We start from the raw sequence: 23,678 nt of genomic DNA, 5'->3' as shown, positions 1-23,678 counted from the left end.
CCTTCAGAAATGTGGGAAAAGAAATTTCTGTTGTTTAAGCCACGCAGTCTATTTGGTTATGGCAGCCCTAGCCCGTAATACTACAGTGACACACACTCAGCATCACTGAAAGCTTTAAGACACTGCTCTGTCTTACATGAGGAAACTCATTTTTGCCACAGTTGACTCTCCTTTTGCAGGAACACTAAGGCGTCTCTAAGCTGGTGTCAAAATCCTCTGCACAGAGATATATTCTACTTAGGCAGACAAAATGAATGTTTCAAATTGTACTTTTTCCACCGTTGTTTATGAAACTTCATGAGTGCCTACAGACAAGTAGAAAGTGCTACGGTTTAAGAGGCTTCTGTATAACACAGGCCTAGAGAATGGCCACTAAACAATCAGTGCATTCCATGCAGTCAAGAAATCTTTAAAATGAAAGCTCCTTGAGTACGTTTCTTAAGAAAAATGAAGCAGTCAGGACCAGGGCAATATGGTAAGAAGTTCCTTTTCTTTCTTTCCTCTTTTTTTTCTGAACTGTGAAACACAATTTGAGGAAAGAAACCAAATGCAAACAAGAACAAAACCGTTCTTTTTTAAAACTTGAAAAAGTTAAGGATTTAAATTGACAGTCAATTCAATCAGTAATATTTTTCTCTTGCCATGTTGCTCGTCTATATCAGGGAAATGAAAGATTTTCCTTAATTCTAATACACGCGATTCAGCTTTAAAGTGATTAACAAGATATTTTGCTAACTAAATGCCATGTCTGAGTTTGAGCTGCTACTTCTTGAAGTCGCACTAAAATATTTTACTTAGAAATGAGAAGAGATTTAAACATATTCTTCTGGCAGAGACTCAAACAATAAAAGAAATTAAGTTGGATAGTACATGTAAATTGAGACCATGTGGCAAAGTTCGCTATTACTGAACTCAGAGGAGTGAACAATATGGAAGGAAAAGATGACGGAATGTTACCAGGTACCTGAGGCCATAGGCTGGGGGTGGGCAAACTATGGGCTATGGGCCCAGCCATGACCATTTACTTTCTTATGGTCTATGGCTGCTTTCAAGCTACAATTGCAGAGTTGAGTAGCTAAAACAGAGACTCTATGTCCTGCAAAGCCAAAAATATCTACCATGTGACCCCATACATCTAACCCTTCCACAGATGATCAAACCAAAGCAAACAAGCACACTTCGATAGAGTAAGGCATTTCGATACCTCATTCCCAAAAGCTCCTTCCACAGCACCTCGCTGGGTGTGTCCAGGGAGAGCAGAATGCAGGCCAGGGGCACCCTCGTTCTGGGTCACTGAGAAGACTGCCACACATTTCAGCATTTCCTTGAATACCCTGAGTTGGGAGGGGGATGTATATAGTCAGTGGCCCCAGAAGATTCAGGATGCAACTGACCAACTTGTTCTCGACCCAGTCTGGGGCCTTGCAGCAGGGCCTGACTTAAACTGCAGTCATGGCCGCCAGCCGGCCTTCAAGGAGTCATGATGTCACTCTTCCTTTCCTGTGTGGATGAGGGCAAGGATCAAAGCCGGCCATCAAAGCTCCTCCCCTCCTTCCAGCAGTGACTGCACTGTCACCTGCCTACCTCTAGCTCTGCTAATTATAACATTTGTAGGGAAACAAAAAAGCCCTAACACTCCATAAAAGTTTGGGAAGCCCCGTCTAGAAGAGCAGGCACAGTGTCTTGCCAACATGAAGCGCTCAGATATCTGTTGAGCAAGTGAAACATACAACTCGTGTACCAGCTGCTCATTCTTTCACCACCAACAGGCTTCCAGCCCGGCTCATACAGGATCAGTCCTCACCGAATGGAAGAGCAGCGGGCTGGGTGGCAGAGAATGAGTGAATGAGTTGCCCAGTTTGCAGCTCTACCAAGGTTTTGCCTTTGCCTCTGAGTCTCTCTCCTGTCCTCCTGGTCCCTTCAGCTTCTCGGGTCCTGCTTCACAGACCTGCTTCGGTTTCTATGGAGCTTCCCAAGGATTATGTGAAAGAGGACCTTGAACCTCATCTTTCCCTCAGGCAATATTTCCCTTGAGTTCTGGATTTTACCTGGTTTACACTTGATTGCTCAAAATCATCTGCTTTGCTAGTATTTCCCCCTGGCATTCTCTTCAGTTTCCTTAAGATCCCATCCTCTCCTAGCCCTGAAGTCAGATTAAACCCTTGGATTTGACCGAGGCATTGTGATCCAATCTCCACTGGCACAGGGCACTCACACCGAAAGGGTCTGCATGGTATTTGTGGTATTTTGTTAAGATATGCTCATCTTTCCTTTCTGGATGTACCTGTGACAGTTATTATGAATCATTAACTAAAACTCATGAATAGCTTATTCCTCCCTTCAGCCCGCCCTTCTTTTTTCAGCCCCTTTGCAGCTCCTGCCTCGTCGTCAGTTCTTTCTTCTCCCAGCCCTAGCTGTTTGGATCTCCAGCTTCCTTTGCACTGAAATTATTATAATTGGGGAACAGCTCTACAACATTCAGATGTATCTGACAAGATGCAGACTCTCAGGGTTCAGTTGTACTTAGCTGGGTTTATTAATAGGCACAGGTTTGACGTTACCTGAAACGAGGGGGGTTTTTTTGTTGTTTTTTTTTAACGGCGCAAGGAGACATTCGTTTTTGTTCCTCATGGAAGGAAGTAGGGCAAATATCAAGGCCCAATGTTTTTGCCCTCCATCAAAAACAAAAAATTCTTTTACACAAGGACTCAGAGCCTCTTAAGTAGACCAGAATTCACCCCTACAGTCAGTCCTACAGAGGAAAGTGCCAGTGAGTGAGAGCAAAGATAACTCAAAGCACACAGAGGACCAAATTTGGCTTGACATCCTCATTAAAAAAATGACCCCCATGGGAGTTTTGTCTGAAGATGGGCTCTGGGTAAGAGGCCAGTTCAACTGAACATGGTAACTTTTTCTTTTAATTGTTTAACAAACACGTTAAAAGCAAGTTGCCAGTTGAACCTCAGACTCAAAAATGCTTTTCCATGCTGACATACGGCATTGACTTAAGGGAATAGATCAGATGCATAATACAATCATAGTTAATTCCATGTGTTTATAATTGTGCCTTTGATCTAGAGTGTGAAGTGCTTTGCCAACATCAGCTTACTGATCTTCCTCACCACCTTCTGTGACACGGAGGGGGCTGCTTTCATCCCCTCACTTCACTGAGAAGCTAAGAAGCAAAATTTCTAAAATCATCAGCTTGTTATGATGAAGCTAAGAAGAGATCCTGCAACCCAGGACTCCTGTTTAATTCAGTTTCCTGACTATTAAGACTCAGCTGCTTCAACAGGGATTCATAAGCAGCTTAGCTCTTGGCTTCGGCCCCTCTCCAAACAAATGGCTACAGGTACAGGCAGGGGGGATGTGGAAACTTCACTCTGATCTGACATTAATTTTAATGCCCAGCATCACATCTTTTAGTTCTTTTCCTCCACTGTTTAGCATTACCAGTCAGTGTCTTGAACGCTCAAGAAAGCAGCTTGTTGTAGGGAAACCCAGACAGTATACACAGTCCTTGTCCACATACTTATTCTTTTTTGGTGTGTTATCTTGAGTCTTGTATGCAAGTAGAAGCTGCTCAAAAAGAATTTTATAAGGGCTTCCCTGGTGGCGTAGTGGTTGAGAGTCCGCCTGCCGATGCAGGGCACGCGGGTTTGTGCCCCGGTCTGGGAAGATCCCACATGCCGTGGAGCAGCTGGGCCCGTGAGCCATGGCCGCTGAGCCTGCGCGTCCGGAGCCTGTGCTCCGCGACGGGAGAGGCCACAGCAGTGAGAGGCCCGCGTACCACAAAAAAAAAAAAAAAAAGAATTTTATAAGAAATCATACAAAACTGATAGTAATCGTGTAGAGGTATTCCTTTATATTAACAGTGCTGAGCTTACTAGAAAGATTCTAGTGTTGGATTAGACTGGCTGTTTCTTTGGTAATAGTCCGACAAGGGTCATAAAAGCAGCCAAACACAGTGGGTTCTGTTCAGTTAAGGATTCTAAAATATGCAACTGTTGCTCATCAAAATAATTGTAAATACCTACATTTTTCTATCTCTTCATCTTTCTCTGAAAGCTTTCTTTCAATTTCCGCTTTAGTTTCTGAGAGTTCAAGCTGCAGACGAAGAATCTTGCTTTCGTTGTGTTCCAGAGCTTCCTGAAATATACAAATAAAAAGCACTTAATTCAGCCCACTTTTGGACAAAACTTTTTTTTCTCTAAACGTATATCATTAATGGAGCTCTCTTTAGAATTGCTAGGAATAATCTAAGGTCAAATCACATCCCTGAAGATTGGAACAGGATGAGAGACAAGTGATTACTTTTGTTTGTCACATCACCTATAGATCTGATGTTCTGAGGGCCTTCAGCTGTAGCTCAAGAACTGGAATCTAAAGCATTTTTAAAATAGACATTTTCAATCTTGTCTGTGACTATATTTCAATTTTTTAATTTATTACCCTTGACTTTTTCTAATGTTTCCATCGTTGGGATGAATCAATAAAAGCATCAAAACTAAAACAAGGAAGGTGATAACTCCTACCTGGAAACTTTTATTTATTTCTGGACATCACAGGGGGATAGAAAATAAGTTGAAAGCATTCAGAGAGCAAGAAACAGGACAGCACTCAAATAAAGGAATTTATGATGTACCTGACACATAATGCTTGGTGTGAGCCATTATCACCATAATTACTACTATTATTTCAAATGGATTGCTTTGACAGACAGGGAGATTTCCTGCCCCCTTGAGTATTTAAATATAGGCAAGGCACATACTGCCAGGGATGTTATAAAGGTGTTTCAAGTTTGAAAGCGTAGGTTTGATTAAATCTTTAAAGGCTGTTCCAAAGATAAAATTCTATAGAAGAAACAAACAGAACACTGGGGGTGGATGTTTATAAAGGGCACAAGGGGTGACCACCATCTATTGGTCAGTTAACCATTGGCAGACAGTCCTGAGGGCAGACGCAATTTTTCTAGCCCCTTCTGAGGAGTGCTTAGCACATACCATCAAAAGTAAAAGGTAAAACTGAATAGCAATTTCAAAATAAAAATAAGAAAGATGTTGGGACTTTAATATGGCTTACAGCCTTGCTGCTGTTCTCTCAATACTAACTTCAATATAATAGAAAATAAATAAAAAACAAATGCTGGTATAGCAATTTCCTCCGAGGGAATGATGCCCTTCCTTCAGGGGGAAACTGTCACCTCTAACCCTTTTGAATGCACTGAGAAAGTGAAGCTTTGAAGGTGACCTGGGATAATTTGAGTTTTGTGACTTCAAAAATAATCTGATAACGTTTTTCATAAAGGCTCACTCAGGAAAAGAAATAACCCAGTTTTACAAATACATGTCCAAGCTGATGAAGTATTTATGGATGCAGCTGAAGACAAAACTTGAGAAAATGCGAATAGAATATAATGCCATCTAGTGCTACTGAACGGTATGAGCGCTGGGGCCTTAGTCGTCTCACCTTCAACGGGCAGCTCAATTTAACGTACAAAGATGTTAGTCTACACGTTATATAGGACTAAAGTTGCCCCGCCCAATCACAGCTCTCATTGGCTTCTCATGTTGCTTGAAAGTTCCACCATAAAAGTTACTTCTTTGGGTTAAGGTGGTGGCTTTAGAAAGTCCCTAGCCAGGGTGGCCAGAGAACCGACCGGGAACAAAAGGAACAAGTGAATGAGACAAAGTTCACCCACTTTATGAGGACCGGCCTTGTTAGGGGACACCACACTGCCAACTGAAAGGATTCTACATAAAATGTAGAGGCCTCAGAAAACAATTTGCATAAAAAGACAAGAGCTGTGTCAAGAGCGGTCCACTTGACACATCTTCTGTCTGGTAGATTTCTTACAGAAATGTGGTGGTGAGGTAAATTGATCGGACATTGCTTGACTCAGAGCAATCCTCTGGGGTCTAATTTTTTCATTATCACACCTTTCAAAAGGCCCATGCCTGAAATGGACTTGCTATGCCTTTTAAAAATTATTGTCTCTGTTGGAGGGTGAGTGGGTGAGGGATGCATTTTTAATGTGACTGGGTGTTTAGTCAAAGGGTAGGTCAAGAAAATGAAATTCAGCTGTGAGAAAAGAGGCTTTGTAGGCCTTGTTGACTACTTAATGACCGTGACAGGATAACTACCTTCTGAGTTCACCCTCTTTGGCAAAAAGATTTTCTCAGGGGTCCTTTCAATCACTAGCACACACCTAGGGATCAAGTCAGAGATTTTTCCGGAACTTTTAATCCATAACACTGAAAACACTCCTGTCAAACAACCCACACAAAGATAAGCTTTCAGCAACAAATGTTTGAGAACATTGCTTTGAATTCATTTTTCAAACTACCTAAAGTTTTTTTTGCAAAAAAAAAAAAAGTGTTTCGACTGATTTTATTTAAAGAGAGGGGCAGGTATGAGGATATTTAGCTATTCAACATTCAACAAATATTTATTGAACCGCTACTGTATGCCAGGCAATGTTCTAGTCCAGTGCTTCTCAAATGTTAGGGTAAATATGAACCACCCAGGGATCTTGTTAAAATTCAAATTCTGATCCAACAGAGCTGGAGAGAGGCTGAGAGTCTGAATTTCTAACAAGCTCCCCGGTGATGCCCATGCAACCAGTCCACAGGCCACGTTTAGAGTAATGAGGGTCTAGGTACTGAGGATAAATTAGCGAACAAGATAGACATGGTTCTTGTTTTCTTTATAATCAAGAGAGTTGCATCCACGATTGTTTATCCTGTCCCCCTAGCCTCGATTTCCTCATTTGTACAATGAGGACAATAGTTTGCTAGGGTGATTACATAAAATAGTGCATACAAAGAGCCAGGCATAGTGCCTAGCACGCAGTTAACCCCTGAATAAGGGTCAAGGGTTATAAGCGTGTTCTTGCTGTTGCTGTGACTAGAATGCAGGTCTTCTGCACTGTCACAGTGATGGAAGCCTGCTTTGCTCCCTGGAGGTAATACCTCAGCCTCTTCCGAGGTATGCCATTTGGACTTCAGTCTTTTCTTGTTCAATCTACTTCTTGATCTTTTCCATTTCACTTAAGTTCTTCTTTCCTTCTTTCATCTGATTTTTCAGATTAGAAATCTCTTCTGGAGAGGGATGAAAAACAAAGTTAGTGAAAAGAACCAGTCTCAGATCCATGATGTCAGCCAAAAGAGACTGTTCCCAGAGGCCCACTGGGACCCTGGTCATGCCATCCTTGGTAACTTGATGGCAAGGCCACCGCTGGCACGTATGGGACGTTTGTTTGAATTAGAAAAAAGAATCCCCTCTTCAAAGTATTCTTTTGGCATCTGCCACAAAGTTGCCTACAACAGCTGGTGAGGATGGTGTTTCTTAGAGTATTGTGCATTGAACAACCTGTGTGACTGTACATGGCGGTCCTGCTTGTCAGAGCCATGCCAGATATTGCCCGGTGGGGCTCTAGGACCCAGACCTGGAATCCTATCCAGTGGAAGAGCTTAGCTATCAACACGGGTGGCGGCCACTGTGTCAGCTGTCGCTCAACACCAGAATGGGAACTTACAGCATAAGCTGGGTCACTGTCTGCCAGAAGCCAATGCGTGAACCCTCTGATGAACACACGTCTCTGAAAGAGCAAGGCATCCAGAAGTAACAAAACCTCCAGCACCTGACACTGTTACTGACACTGACTGACACAACACCTGACCCTGTTGTTGACACAGTAACCTGTTGTTACTGACACAACACCTGACACTGTTCATGAAGGAAGCCTCTGCAGCCTAAGGTGTGGAGCAGGGCCAAGTGCTCTGGGAATTACCCACAGTCCAGAGGCAGTGGAAGGAATTCAGGGGCTTGACCGCTCCTCTGGCTCTGAGATCCCCAGCTAGGATAGGCTGTGACAAGAATTTTTTAGTTACAAAAACAAACCCATGAGATGGCAAGTCTCATGTGAATAATAAATCCTTCTCTGATAAAACTTCTCCAGAAGAGGGGCTCCCAGGAGAAAACTCAAGGCAGTGGTTCTCTACTCTGGCCATACCGTAGAATCACTCAGAGAGCTTTTGAAAAAGACTTCTTCCCAGGCTCCAGCCCAGAGCAAGTATGGTCCCCACACGAACAGCCAGCTTCGCTTGGGGACTTCTTAGACATACAAACTCTTAGACCCCCTCCTAGACTTACTGGATCAGAAACTCTTGACGGTGGGACCCAGCCAACCGCGTTTTAACAAGCCCTCCAGGTGGTTCAGATGCCATGAAAGTTTTCTAACTGTTCCAGCACCCCTCACAGGCCCAGTCAGTGACCTGCTCATGGACTAGGTAGGTCAACAGAGAAAGCAAGTTTCATTTATGCCTCCAATAGTAATGAACTTACTCCCAGGGCATCTCAGGGTTGTAATGCACATCACTGTTGGTGCTGGTATAAGTTGGCAGCCTCTTTGAAGGGCTGCTGGGCAATATCTCAGAATTTGAAAATTCACTCCTTTAATCCTGCAATTTCATTTCTAGGAATCTACCCTACTGAAATATTTGTACACGTCCCCATTGTACACGGATGTACAATATAGGATTATTTATAACTGTGAAAAATTTTATCGAAAATTAATAAGGTCTAGTTAAACGTGTTAGTCAGCCTTATCATAAAACACTGTATCGCTAATAACAGTCACTTGGTAGGGCTCCAGCTACAGGCACATGGGAGGTGGCAGAGCCCATAGTTAAGTGTGTATATGCCGGAATCAAGCTGGCTGGGCTCAAACCTCAGATCTGCTACTCATCAAATGTGAATTTGGCCAAGTTCTTAACCTTAAATGACTCAATCTAATCTGCATTTTACAGATAAACTAACACATAAGGCTGTTCTGAGACTTAAACAATGAATAGTTATATATAGAACAGTGCCTGGCACGTAGTATGGGCTATAGAGATATTTGTTAAATTAGAAAATAAGTTAATAAATGGAAAAAATAAAAAGTATAGAATAACGTGTAATTTAAGTAAAAACTACCTGTATGCATATTATGCAGGTTATGAATATAAAGAAATTCTTAATAGGCTTCCTTTACGGACAGGAACTGGGGCTAAAGTTAGGAAAGTACTCTTATGTTTAGAACTCCTTTAATGAAAATAGTATCTGTAGTATAAAAAAAAAGACAAAATCCAAAGCTAGTATTCAAAATGGAGAAGTTAAGACCCAAGCGAGGCCAGGACGATGCTAAGGTTTCTGCGCATCGAGGCAGCCTTGCCCTTGGCGCAGGGCCCTCCCGGGACCCTGCTCCGGTTCCCAGGGCAACGTACCCTTCAGGTTCTTGTTCTCCCTCCGGAGGGTCCGCTGGCTCGCGGCGCTCTCCTCGTAGGTGTGCCTGAGATCGAGGAGCCGGGCGCTGAGGGCCCGGGCCTCCTCTGCGGGGCGTCGGGCATCGCCTGAGGCTACTCGTGCTCCCGCCTCCAGCCGTGCAGGCACTGGTTGAAGTGCTGCTGCCACCGGTCCAGCGCAGCAGCCGCGCGGTGCACCTTCCCACGATGCGACAGGGTGTCCCCGAGCTCGAGCTACGGTCGGGGCCTGGCCCTCTCCAGGGAGGCCCTTCTGGCATGGGCCACCCCCATGGATTCGGCAGCCTCCTGCGACCGAATTGCCAGCTTCTTCCTGAGAAGGGGAGGTCCAAAGGGCGAGTGAAGCCACAACCCTCAGAGAGCTCGTGCAGTGTGTCCTTATTAAACACAGCACTCGGGTACAAATGGGGGGTGGGGGGGCTCCTGAGGGTGGCTTCATAGTCTAAAGGGGAAGCAGCTTGTGCCTGACAATGACCTCCTTGTGCCTGTGGAAGCCAGATGTCTGCTGACCACCACACTCTGGCTTCTATGTCCACATGTCCTTTATTCCCTCCCCACCCTTTGCCAACCTGGACTTGACACTCAGAACCTCTGAATCCCTGTAAGTATCTGCTTCCCCTGAACCTTAAGTAAGCAATACAGACTTTATCGAAGACTTCATAAGAAATGGGAGAAAGAGAAAGATGGTACTGAACACCCAACAGTAAGCAACTGTTAAAAGTCTTGGGGCACGTCTAGTCTCTAAAGAGCTCCTTGGCTTTATTGCTTCCAAGCAGCATTCTTTGGCTCTCTCCTGCTCAGTCTCCCCCTCTCATCATGGGACTCCTAAACATGCCCGAGTACCTTTTCTCTGAATTTCTTCTCCATCTCAGCTCCTCTTCCCAAATTTATATACCCACATCCCTCCCAGAGTTATGCTCACTTATCAGGTCCTACTGCTGTCGGGGGTACTTTAGCCCCTGTCTGTCCTCCCTCCAGAATCCTCTGAGATGCAGTGGCTTATTAAAATGCTTCCTCTACCGTCCTTACAATGCTCATACGCTTCCTTATGGATGCAAAGTGTTCTCTTGTTCCCATCTCCTGCAGGGACACTGGCAGTCCCATTCTTACTCATTCATCACACCTCTTAGATGAAAGGTACTGTATGTACCAAAGCTTTTTCCAATCTCCAGTTATTAAACAGAAAAAGATCCTCAGGAATTAACATGTTCCACACAGCAGCCCAACAGAGCAGTGTGCTCATAAAGCCCCCTTTTGGTGGAATCCTGCAAAAACCAGTCTGTGCTCAGTGTCTAAGAAAGACCTGGGCTCTAACAACTACTCCTTGCTCACTGGCTTTCTAACCATAGTCACTTCATGTCTTTGCTTCATTTTTCTTAACTGGTAAGAAGAGATTCTTCTGTACCACATGGTGACTATCATTAATATTACTGTATTGTGGGCTTCCCTGGTGGCACAGTGGTTAAAGAATCCGCCTGCCAATGCAGGGCACACAGGTTCAAGCCCTGGTCCGGGAAGATCCCACATGCCAAGGATCAACTAAGCCCGTGCGCCACAACTACTGAGTCTGTGCTCTGCAGCCCATGAGCCCCAACTGCTGAGCCTGTTCTCTGCAACAAGAGAAGCCACTGCGATGAGAAGCCCGTGCACCGCAATGAAGAGTAGCCCCCGCTCGCCACAACTAGAGAAAGGCCGCGCACAGCAACGAAGACCCAACGCAGCCAAAAATAAATAAATTTATAAAAAAATAATAATACTGTATCTTATATGTGAGAGTTGCTATGAGAATAGAGCTTTAGTGTTCTCACCATAACAACAACAATAAAATGATAATTTAGTGGGGTAAAGGAAGTGTTAACTAATCATGCTGTGGTAAAGATTTCTCAACATGTGCATATAACGAATTATCACATTCTACACCTTACTTGTACACCCTACACAATGGTATATGTCAATTATATCTCAATAAGGGAGAAAAAAAAGGAGATTCTGATGCTTTATCCCACCTAAAACAGGAGTCTTGTAAAACAATTACACATATTTTAACTACTTTAGAAATGCTCAGTTGGAACCAGAAAATAGGAATTTTACTTTGGGTGACCAACTGCTGGGGGACTGAGGGGTTGTACCAGGACACGGGGCTATCAGTGCTCAAACTGGGCAAGTCCAGGGCAAACTGGACAATTGATCACCTTCATTTGATTGATAACGTTGCTCTACATTTACTACCAGCTACAATTTTGCTGCTCAACTTGCCAACCATAAGCACCTATGTAGTTTCCTAGAATACGCAAGAAGGTATAGGAGATGAAGAAATCAGATTCCTATCCTTGGGGAACTCAGAAGCGGTAAATGGGGTCTCAGGGGAGCTTGATTCCACTAAACTAACTCATCATGTGAACCCCAGCCTGGAAATCTAAGTAGACAGATCCTCAGCTTTCCAATTAAAAAAAATGGTATCCTAGATTTTTTTTGCAGTTCCACGTCCCTTAGGGGTTTTAGTGGGAAATCATAATACAGACAATGCTTTATTTATTTGATGTTCAACTAAGTTTAAAGCAAAAAAAAAAAAAGTCTTTGGATATTATCTCATTTGCCCATCATTTCTCTTCAGTTGTCACGTACTACTGGACCACAATTTGTTAGTTCCAACAAATCCATGTGGTCATAAGTAACCTATATACTTTCCCTCTTTTCTGTCCCTCCCTAGGAAACCTTCAAACAGAATGACTGGTAGACACTTTCACCAGAATTCTTCAATTATTAGGAAAAAAAAAAAATCTTACTTTAGAAGCAAATGCCATATTTTGGATATGAGGCGCCATTTCAGTTCAAAGCCCCACTTTTCTGCAGTCCAGAGTTTTGAACACATTTACTGCAGGTATTTTTAGTATCTGTCATCCCAAAGCCCTTTTTAAGTTACTGTGGCTACAGAGACAGATTGCTTGGTACCCCTTCAGGGACAGAACACAGCAGCTGTTCAGCACGTGCACAGCAATGCCTTTCAAAGATTTAGGTGAAGAACTGAAAAAATAATATTTTTGGTTGATGCTAAAGAGAAATGTATTGATCTGCCCTGAATTTCTGCCAAGCTCCAAGCCAGGGATACACTCTTTTGAGTCAACCTTTAATGATTATAAGCCGGGGATGGTTTGACACTTTCTCTCAAAGACACACAGTCCTTTGACCTCTGAGCAAAATGCTTTAGAACTACATCCTGGTACTAAGTCTTGATTCATGTGGGCCCCAAACTTCTGTAGTTCCTGAGAAGAACTTCTAAAGCCTTTATAGCCTAGTGTTGGCTATAAAACCGATATCCTAACCTTAGAGGTGACCCCAAAGTGTTTTCTTTTCAAAGAAACATTTGTCCCATAGGCAGGATGACAAATCCTAATACGTTTCCAGCTGCCCCTGTCCACCTTCACAGACCACTTTGTAGCGTACAAGTTGTAGACCAGAGACATGATGACTTTAAGGTACGGAGACATGTACACACATGGATTCCATTATTTTGGCGTTCCAAATGAAACACAGGATTTTCGTGCTAGCCTACTTTCAAACCCTAGTTCAAAGTCACATCTATGAAGACTTCCCTCGTACCCCTAGACATAACCTCTTTTTTTCCCCCAGGACTTCTCTCTAGTCTTTGTCACTCTGTATTATAATTTTCATTTTTGAACCCCTCTAGAGCATGTGCTTCTTGCCAGTGGTGGCTGTTTCAGCTTTGGTCTTGGGTTAGTTCACACACTTGGTGAGGATTAGCTTAGTGTACACATGTGGCCTCGAAGACACAGTCACTGTTCTCAGAGTCCTCTGTGCAGCCCTGCCCCACTCACTTGGCATCCTCCAAGTCCTCAGTGTTCCGGATGGTGTCGTCTTCATACTTGGTTCTCCACTTAACAATTTCAGCATTGTCTTTGAACAGGGCCCAGAGCAGCTCAGCCTTGGCCTCTTGCTCTTCCTGGTACTGCTCTCATAGCAGGTCACAGTCACGCTTGGCCGACTTCACGGCCTGGGCCAGGGCACTCTGTGACTGCAGGGGACACAACACATGTTACAAAAAGGCACCACGGCCATTAACAAACAATGAAAGGCTTGGAGGTGACATCATCTTTTTTAGATAAGGTTAATAACCACCTGTCACAAATGCAAGCCGAACCTGAACCTCGTAAGATGATACCAGGGAGAGAATTTGGGACAAGAAGAGAAAGGAGAGAGTATCTAACTGCTGCCGTTACAACAGGGAAGAGGGTTCTATTTAGGGAAATGCCAGCCTGACTATGTGGGCTTCAACAATAGACAGGCCTGGAGTTCTAGAAATAGTGCAGAATGCAACGGTAGCAAGAGGAACACTCACCATCATTTAGGTAATCAGATTTATATTTAGCAATATACAAGAGTTAGATCTTGTTTGGACTAGAAAGGACCAATGAGTTTTGCCTAGCCTTTTCATTCTATTCATAAGGAGAACAGAACCTTTTATTTCACATGTAAATCCCTAAAAACTTTAAAACTTTAAAGCAGTACTAGCCAATAGAACTTTCCATAGTGATGAAAATATTCTATATGTGCACTGCCAATGTGGTAACCACTAGCCACGTGGCTGTTAAACACTCAAAATGTGCCCCAAACAAGGTCAAATTCAGTCAAAACTGAATTTAAAATTTATTTGATTTTAATTAATGTCAATTTAAATTCAGGTCGCCACCTGTAGTGTAGGAGTGGCTGCTGTATTTACTGGACAGTAGAGCTCAGTTTAATGACTACTGCTGGCACTTAAGGGGTGGTCTGGTTAACCTAGCAACATCATTCCCAAGAGATAACCTAGTCTAGTGTGAAGAACCAGGGTCGCTGCCAGTCCTCATGGGCCCTTAATGTAAATTAGGAAACAGCATCTTCTTAGGTAGATGCAGCTCTGAAAGCACAAGGCTTGGTTAATGGCAGCCTCAGGCAGACACCTTTGGGCAGTGAATGAGGAGCCCTAAGAAGGACACAGGCTTTGGAATCTGGGAAACTTGGCTTCAAATTGCTACCCTTCCTCTTATTTAATATATATGTATTGAGCGCCTGTTCTAAGCAATAGTGTTAACTGAAGTAAAAGAGATGGAGACAAAGCCTTTGTCCAACGGAGCCAAAAGGAGTAAGAGGATATGTAAAACAAACATGTACAAAAATTACTAAATAAAATTGCTGACTGCACTGAGAACGTAAAACAGATTGACATGATGAGGAATGTTTGGTTCTCTCTCATCATCCCCCAAAGGCCTTGGGGAAGGGCCTTCAAACAGTGGGAATAGCAGCTACAAACGTCCTAAGGCCTGAATGATGACAGCTTGTATAAGGGGCAGCAAGGAGGCCAGGGTGACTGGAGGGGAGTAAATGACAGAGGCAGCTGTGGAAGGTAAGGTCACAAAAGGAGGCCGGAGCCAAGAAAGGGGGCCTTGTATGCCAGTTGGAAGCCACTGGGAAGTCAGCCAGAGAGATCTTCTAAGCTATAAATCTAGTCATTTCACAACCTGCTCAACTTCCTTCACAGTATACTACCAGCTGTATGACCTTGGATGAGTTGTCTTCTCAAAGCCTTGGTTACTTCATGTAAAAAAATATAATTCTACCAGTTTCATATGACTTATATATGAAGGTTTATATGGCATGAGAGAAGCGTCTAGCATGATGTCTGATGCACAAATCATGACAGTAATTTGAAAATGTACATGTGATATAGAAAATAAGGAGAGTGGAAGGAATAAAATAAAACATTTAAAAACTGAAGTCTGAAGAGTTGCAGTGAGATTATATGCAAGTGAAGTCTTTTGGGGTCTTAGTAAGAAAGAGGCCTTGAATATGAACTAAGAACAGACTTGAATACCAGGGCTCAAAAATCCATCTCTCATCTTAGTCACTATGCTTTAACATTAAAGAACCACTTTCACTGTGGTCACCTGCGAGCAACATTATATATTCTCTTGGGAAGAAATGACTAATAATGACTAATATTTATAATATATTGACAATTTGAAATAATATTGAGCTAATCCAGCCCCATTCATTTTATCCTGCTCTTTTATTTAATTCCACTTCTTTGTGCAATTCAGAATCAAAGACCCATAAAGAACTTTGCCGACTTTCTGTTCTAGCAATAATGCAAAATGAAAATGCATACTTTGTTTGCTCTAAATCTGACAAACTAGAGAAGTGATCTAAATTACTGAGGATGTTCCTTCAGTGATCAGAGTCCTCCCTGGCACGTATAAGATCCAACACATCTTTTTCCATAACTTCTAGGGCACTTTCCCCCCTTCTTTTACATGAGAAGATATTCAGGCTGACCTAGCAAGCACTATTTTTTTTTTTAAACATACAGTCAAGCTCCTGGTGAGAAACAATAGATGCATGACTTTGGTCTCTTCTGCCAATTGCCATTTCAGGTCTTGAATCTGCAGAGTGAAGGTAATATTTTCCCTGGAAAGTTGGTTTATCAGAGCTTCCTTTTCTTCTAGCCTTTTTAGGAACTCACCTACAAAAAGATTTCACAAAATAAGTTAATCATGGTCTTCTTATCTACTGCCTCTCCTACTTAACTTGTTGGCTTAAGAGCAACTAATATGATCCACAAATTTTTGATATTTATAAAGAGTCAAGGGTCCAGTTATCAGCAAACCATGGCAATGATCCTTTCCAGAACTCTCGAGAGTGAGTTACCATTTATTGAGAATCTTCCATAGAGCAAGTACTTTATATATATTACCTAGTTTAATTCTCATAGCTACTTGATAACATAGGTATTATGTTACCCATTTTTCAGAAGGGAAAATATGGTAACTGACCTAAACGTGATTGAGACACAAACCTGGTTACCAGCTATGCAATGGACATAGATTCAAGTTAAGCTCTTAATCCTGAGGAACGCATTCTTTCTTCTGTGCCATGCTCCCTTGTGTACTATATGTGGCTCTACACATTTCTGATCATATGATCTTTAGATAATTACAACTTCTTTGCCTCATTTGTAAATTGAGGATAGCGATAAAATATTGTTAATGAAAATTAAATGAGTGTGAATGTACTTTGTAGACTGACTTGCTAAATAACTATTAGAAAGCGTCATTAAATGGTACAGAATGTGACCAAGAGAAGGGTAAATTTTATTTCACTCTAGTCTACTCTCCCAGCTTAGCTTACTTCATTAATGATAGGTGAGAAATGCCTTGGTTATTAGAAATGGTATTAAAGCAGAGCCAATCCTGATCAAAGGCAGTTACTTCTATTATGCAATTAGTGCAATAATAAAAGCGTCAAATATTTATGATTCCCACCCCTCTTGCTACAAACAAGTTCTAAAACTCTCAACATTATAAGAGTGTTTGGGTTAAAACAGCAATTCCCAAACTTTTGGGTCTCAGGAACACTTTATACGCTTAAAAAATTTTGAGGACCCCACAGAGATTTTGTTTACATGAGTTTTATATTAACAGTGTATTCGAAATTAAAAGAGGAATTTAAGGTATGTATTTACTCATTTTAACATAATAAAAATCTTAATGATAACAGAAGCAACGATTTTTAGAGGGAAAACTATGTTCCAAAACAAACAAAAAATTAGTGAGAAAAATAAGCTTATTTTATATTTTTTTAAATCTCTGGCTTAATAAAAGTCAGCTGGTTGAAGAATCCAACTGTTCTGGTTGAAGCATATGAAGAAATCCAGCCTCTCACAGATAAGTAGTTAGAAAAGGGAGATGTGTTTTCATAGTCTTTTCAGATAATTGTGACTATTGTTTGATACTGTACCAAAACTCAACAAATAGAAGTTTCTTAAGGGTTAATGGTATAATCCCTATAAATGAATTTTTTATTCTGTTACATTAAAATTCATGCATCTGTCTTAAACTTTGAATGGATCTTTTACCTACACATGATTTTGCAACATCAAGCAGTGGTGATTTGAAAAGTATACGTTTACTGAATTATGCAGATTTTCCAAATGTTAACACATTTCATCACAGAATATTAAAAAAAAATCATATCTGTTAACATCACCACTTATCTCATAAGAAAAGCCTTTAAGGTTCAGCTCAAGATGGGGGAGTTAGAAGATCCTGAGTTCATCTCCTCCCATGGACACACCAAAACTACAACTACGTATAGAAAAACTATCTCTGAGAACAGTCTAAAGACTAGCAGAGCAGATTTTCTACAACTAAGGCTATAAAGAAAAGGCCATGTGGGGAATGGGTAAGAGGGCAGAGACGTGGTCTAATCAGAGCCCACACCCCCGATAAGGAAACTAATAAGTGGGAGGGATATCACAACTGTGGAGGTCCCCACTGGGGAGTGAGGGGTCCAAGCCCCACATCATGCTCCCCAGCCCAGGGTTCTTGCACCGGGAAGACAAGCCTCCGTAATGTCTGGCTTTGAAAACCAGTGGAGCTTAGGGCCGGGAGGGCCAGAGGACTGCGGAAAACTGCAGACAATGCTTGTGTACAAACTCACTTGCTCCTGGTCCAATAGAGAGGCAACAGCTTGAAAAACACCTGAGTCGTACAAGAAGGAAATTCATTGACTAATATTAGGACATATTTTGGAGGGGCAGGGATCTGGCAGAACTTTCTCCAGTGGCAGAAGCACTTGTGCACACCTTTTTATTTTTATTTTTTTAACTCTTCTGCCACCTAGCTGGCTGGCCCAGGACTGGTGGGCACCATTTCTGTTACTTTCAGTCAACCTAGCTAACACAGTGTACCCTGCCCCAACATTCCCTTGAGGACCCACCTTGGAAGGCCCCTCAAAAGCCACTCTATGTCCACTCCATCGGGCAGGTGGCACGAGCTGGCACTGGTGCCCCTCCAAAGTGGCTCTTACCCCGTCCAACCTGGTGAGCCACCTTGGCCAGCATCAGCACCCCCTCCAAGAAGCTCCCACTTGGGGGTCACACCAAGTGACCCACAGCACACCTACAGCAGTCACAACCAAGCTATGCAGCCAGCTAGGCCTGGGGCCAGCCCCCTCAACCAGTGTGCCCACAGCAATTGTGGCCCAACCACAATAAGAGGGTGCATGAAGCCCAAACAGGGGAACCCCGGGAAAAACTGGCTCTGGTGACCATGGGGAATTGTGCCACACATAAGGCCACTCTCTCAAGACTAGGATATGGAGCTGATCTACCTAATACACAGAAACAAACACAAAGAGTTAGGCAAAGCGAGGAGACAAAGGAATACTTTCCAAATGAAAGAACAAGACAAAACTCCAGAAAAAGAACTAAACAAAATGGAGATAAGCAATTTATCAGAAAAGAATTCAAAGTAATACTCACAAAGATGCTTACCAAACTTAGGAGAAGAAGGGGTGAACTCAGTGAGAACTTCAACAAAAATATAGACAATATAAAAAAGAACCAATCAGAACTGAAGATTATAATGACTGAAATGAGAACACATTAAGGGAATCAACAGCAGATTAAAAGATCCCAAAGAACAGATCAGCAATCTGGAAGATGAGGTATTGGAAATCACCCGATCATAACAGCAAAAAAGAAATCTCTCTTTTTAAGAGAGATTAGTTTAAGGGACCTCTGGGACAACATCAGGCATACTAACATTTGTGCTATAGAGGTCCCATAAGGAGGGGAGAGAGAGAGAGAGAGAGAGACATAGAGAGAGACAGAGAACATATAGAGGGAAAATACCTCAACATAATAAAGACCATCTATGACAAAAGCACAGCGAACATAATACTCAATGGTGAAAACTCAATGGTGAAGATGGCTCAAAGATCAGGAACAAAACAAGGATATTCGTTTTTGCCACTTTTATTCTACACAGTACTGGAAGTCCTAGAAATAGCAATCAGAAAAGAAAAAGAGATAAAGACATCTAAATTGGAAAGGAAGAAATAAAACTGTCACTATTTGCAGATGATATGATACTATACATAGAAAACCCTAAAGACTCCATCAAAAAACTATTAGAACTAAAAAACGAATTCAATAAATTTGCAGGATACAAAATCAATATACAGAATCAGTTACATTTCTGTACACTAATAACAAACTATCAGAAAGAGAAATGAAGAAAACAATTCCATTTACAATTGCATCAAAATGAATAAAATACTTAGGATTAAATTTTTTTGTTTGTTTGTTTTGTGGTACTCAGGCCTCTCACTGTTGTGGCCTCTCCTGTTGCGGAGCACAGGCTCCAGACGTGCAGGCTCAGTGACCATGGCTCACAGGCCTAGCCACTCCATGGCATGTGGGATCTTCCCGGACCAGGGCACGAACCCGTGTCCCCTGCATCGGCAGGTGGACTCTCAACCACTGCACCACCAGGGAAGCCCCCTAGGATTAAATTTAACCAAGGAGGTGAAAGACCTGTACTTAGAAAACTATAAGACACTGATGAAAGAAACTGAAGATACAAGTAAATGGAAAGATATTCTATATTCATAGATTGGAAGAATTAGTATTGCTAAAATATTCCTACCCAAAGCAATCTACAGATTCAATGCAACCCCTATCCAAATACATTTTTAGCATTTTTCACAAAACTAGAACAAATAACCCTAAAATTTGTATAGAACCGCAGAAGACCCAGAATAGCCAAAGTAATCATGAGAAAGAACAAAGCTGGAGGTATCATACTCCTTGATTTCAAACTATGCTACAAAGCTACAATAATCAAAACTTTATGATACTAGTACAAAACTAGACACATAGTTCGATGGAACAGAATAGAGAGCCCAGAAATAAACCCACACTTACATGGGCAGTTAATTTACAACTAAGGAGCCAAGAACATACAGTGGGGAAAAGACAGTCTTCAATAAATGGTGCTGGGAAAACTGGAAGTTAAATGAAAGGAATCAAAATGGACTATTTTCTCACACCATGCACAAAAATAAATTCAAAATGACTTAAAGACTTAAATGTAAGACTTGAAACTATAAAACTCCTAGAAGAAAACATAGACTATATACTTTTTGACACTGGTCTCAGCAATATGCTTTTGGATCTCTTTCCTCAGGCAAGGGAAACAAAAGTAAAAATAAACTAATGGGACCTAATCAAACTAAAAAGCTTTGGCACAGCAAAGGAAACCATCACAAAATGAAAAGACAACCTACTGAATGGGAGAAGATATTTGCAAATGATATATACAATAAAGGGTTAATATCTAGAATGTACAAAGAATTCACACAACTCAATATCAACAAAACAAAAAATCTGATTTAAAAATGGGCAGAGGACCTGAATAAACATTTTCCCCCCCCAGGGAAGACATTCAAATGGCCAACAGACACATGAGAAGATGCTCAACATCACTAATCATCAGGAAAATGCAAATCAAAAGCACAATGAGATATCACTTCACACCTGTCAGAATGGATACATCAAAAAGACAACAAATAACAAGTGTTGGTGAGAATGTGGAGAAAAGGGAGCCCTCATGCACTGTTGATGGGGCTGTAAATTGGAGCAACCACTATGGAAACAGTACGGTGGTTCCTCAAAAACTTTAAAAAATTTTAAAACCTTATACAGTCTATCAGTTCCACTTCTGGATACTTACTGGAAGAAAATAAAAACACTAATTTGAAAAGATATGTGCACCCCTATATCCATAGCATCATTATTTATAATAGCCAAGATATGGAAGCAACCTAAGTTGTCTTTCAATAGATAAATAATGAAGATGCAGTGTGTGTGTGTGTATGTGTGTGTGTATGCAATAGAATATTACTCAGCCATAAAAAATAGTGAAATTATGTCATTTGCAATAACATGGATGAGCCTAGAGGGTATTATGCTAAATAAAATAAGTCAGACAAACAAAGACAAATACCTTATTATTTCACTAATACGTGGAATCTAAAAAAAAAAGGAACAAACACAACAATACAGAAACAGACTCATAGATACAGAGAACAAAGTGGTGGTTGCCAGAGGGGAAGGTGGTGGGAGGGTTAAGTGAAACAGGTGAAGGGGCTTAAGAGGTACAAACTTCTTATTTTAGTTATAAAATAGGTAAGTCATGGGGACATGATGTACAGTATAAGGAATACAGTCAACGGTACTGAAATAACTTTGTATGATGACAGATGGTTACTAGACTTATTGTGGTGAGCAATTTGAAATATAAATAAATGTTGAACCACTATGTTATATATCTGAAACTAATATCATATTTCACGTCAACTATATTTCAATAAAAAAGGAAGAAAAAAGAAAAGTAATCAAGAATTGATAGCCATCAAGCTTATGATGGTACCTAACTGTTTTCTGAAATCTAATTTTACCTAAAAGCTCCACTTTTATTATTGGCAACAAATATTGTCAGCTGTTTTCCTTGTAGTGACAGGCTCACTTTGTTCATTTTTGAGAAAATATCTGCAATATCTAAGTCTGAATAAGCATAGTTTGTCAAATGTTCTTTCAAGTAAATATGATTCTTCCTGAAAAGATTGCTAGTTCAACTCAGAACTTGCACCATCACACATCCTACTTCAGTATGAAATGGAAGTGCTTTATGCATACTTTTTGTTTTGTCACACAGAATATTAAAAAGATATATACTCGGGGTTGAGATGTAGTATAATTAATTTTTACTTTTTCATTAAAGACATTCTTAAGTAAAACTGACTTTTTTTATTTTAAACTGTTGAGTATGGACCAGCGAATACAATGATTATAACTACAGTGTGGTGCTACTGCCTCAGCTTGTGATAAAGCACCAGCAGTTTTAATCGTCATTGCTTTTGCACCATCAATAACAGCAGCAAAAGAATTTAAAAAGCAAACAGAATCTTAGTATTAGAATGAAATAGTTCTAACCTCTTACTTAGTTCCCCTAAAAGAGTCTTGACAATTGCTGGGGTTGCATAGACCAAAACTGAGAAGCTCTGGGTGATACATCATATTTAAAAGTTTTCTGGGGAAATGCCAATCCATTAGGGCAGCAGTCCCCAACCTTTTTTGCACCAGGGACTGGTTTTGTGGAAGACGATTTTTCCACAGACGGGGTCGTGGGGGATGGTTCAGGTGATAATGCAAGCAATGGGAAGCGATGGGGAGCGGCAGATGAAGCTTCGCTCTCTCGCCCACCACTCACCTCCTGCTGTGCGACCTGGTTCCTAATAGGCTGTGGACCGCAGCCCAGGGATTAGGGACCCCTGCATTAGGGGGTTAAGACAAACATATCACATATTTTATAGAACTAGGACCCACTTAACATGGCTTAATTGTTCACATTTACTATTGGTCTCCTTTGAAAGCAGAGTATAATCAGTGGACAGGACAGGCCATGAGAAAGAAACTTTGGTGATAGTAGCAAAAAAAGCAGCAAAAAATCTGGAGCATAGACCTAGTGAGAGGAGGGGAGGTTTGGATAGGTATATACCTAAAATTTAATTTGTACAAAAGCCAAAAGGTAAAGCTAAGAATAAAGGAGGAAATAAAACGTCCTGCATCCTAAGCAGAATTATCATCTCAGATCCACTTTCATTTCACTCACCCACCAATTTCCTCATCAAAAAAGTGAGTAGAAAATTAATGCCAATAGGTAGAGCGGTAGGCAATGCCTATGAAAAAACTTGTATACAATACTACCTTCAGAGCTGGACAAAAAGGTATACTCCAGCTTAGTCTCTGAACTGAACAGTCCCCACGCAGACTACATCCTAAATGGCACAGAAGATCAAACTGGGGGTTTTGTAATGAGGCCAAGTGTGATACACCCTGTCACCAGCATAAGAGTCCTACTTAGTGTCCCTGCTAGAATCCAAAACTCTTTCCTCTTCTAGATTTCCAGGTTTGTTATTTTGCCAGTTCATTTTAATTTAGCTTTGACTCTAGATTAACATCTAGAAACAGAGGTGTCCATAGGCAGAAGGATAAACGGTTTTCACTCTCGTTTTAAAGTGAGTGCCTCTGGGCATCAAGAACACATTGTTTATTTTCATTGACCTAGGAATTCTATCTTTGGGAATATATTACTAAAAATAATTCTAATTACAGACAAACAGCTAGTCACATGCTGTTCATAGCAGACAAGCAAGTTACAGGACAAGATGAAGTAACCATTGTCCATCTACTTGATGGATTCGAAGCACTCTTATAAGTGACTGAGTATGCAAGATACAAAATGAAAATGAAAAACCTCAAATAGATTGCCACCATGTAAAATATGGGAAAAAGATCTAACTAACAATAGTGGTTGACAGTTAAGAATAAGTCAACGGAACATTGTTCTACTTTCAATTGATCAAATGTTTGTGGATCTCCAATAAGTGGCAGACATTGTTGTAGATGACTGACAAAAATCAGTGATCAAAACAAAGACCCCTGCCCTTGTGTAGGGTACATTCTGGCAGGTG

At 41.4% G+C, this 23,678-nt stretch overlaps 1 protein-coding gene across 1 annotated transcript in view; it reads right to left on the bottom strand.

Moving 5' to 3' along the window:
• Positions 1-23,678, bottom strand: part of MYH15 (myosin heavy chain 15) — a 172,509-nt gene that overhangs the window by 22,641 nt on the left and 126,190 nt on the right. Inside the window, 6 exon segments of the mRNA XM_073804646.1 lie at positions 4,034-4,145; positions 6,972-7,100; positions 9,270-9,374; positions 9,377-9,618; positions 13,142-13,338; positions 15,704-15,822. Coding sequence (XP_073660747.1) covers positions 4,034-4,145; positions 6,972-7,100; positions 9,270-9,374; positions 9,377-9,618; positions 13,142-13,338; positions 15,704-15,822 — 904 coding nt within the window.

The sequence above is a fragment of the Tursiops truncatus genome, chromosome 4 (assembly GCF_011762595.2).
Source record: "Tursiops truncatus isolate mTurTru1 chromosome 4, mTurTru1.mat.Y, whole genome shotgun sequence".
In the NCBI taxonomy this organism is placed as follows: domain Eukaryota; kingdom Metazoa; phylum Chordata; class Mammalia; order Artiodactyla; family Delphinidae; genus Tursiops; species Tursiops truncatus.
Note: the sequence above shows the minus strand (reverse complement) of the source record. Positions and strands in the feature narration are given on the sequence as shown.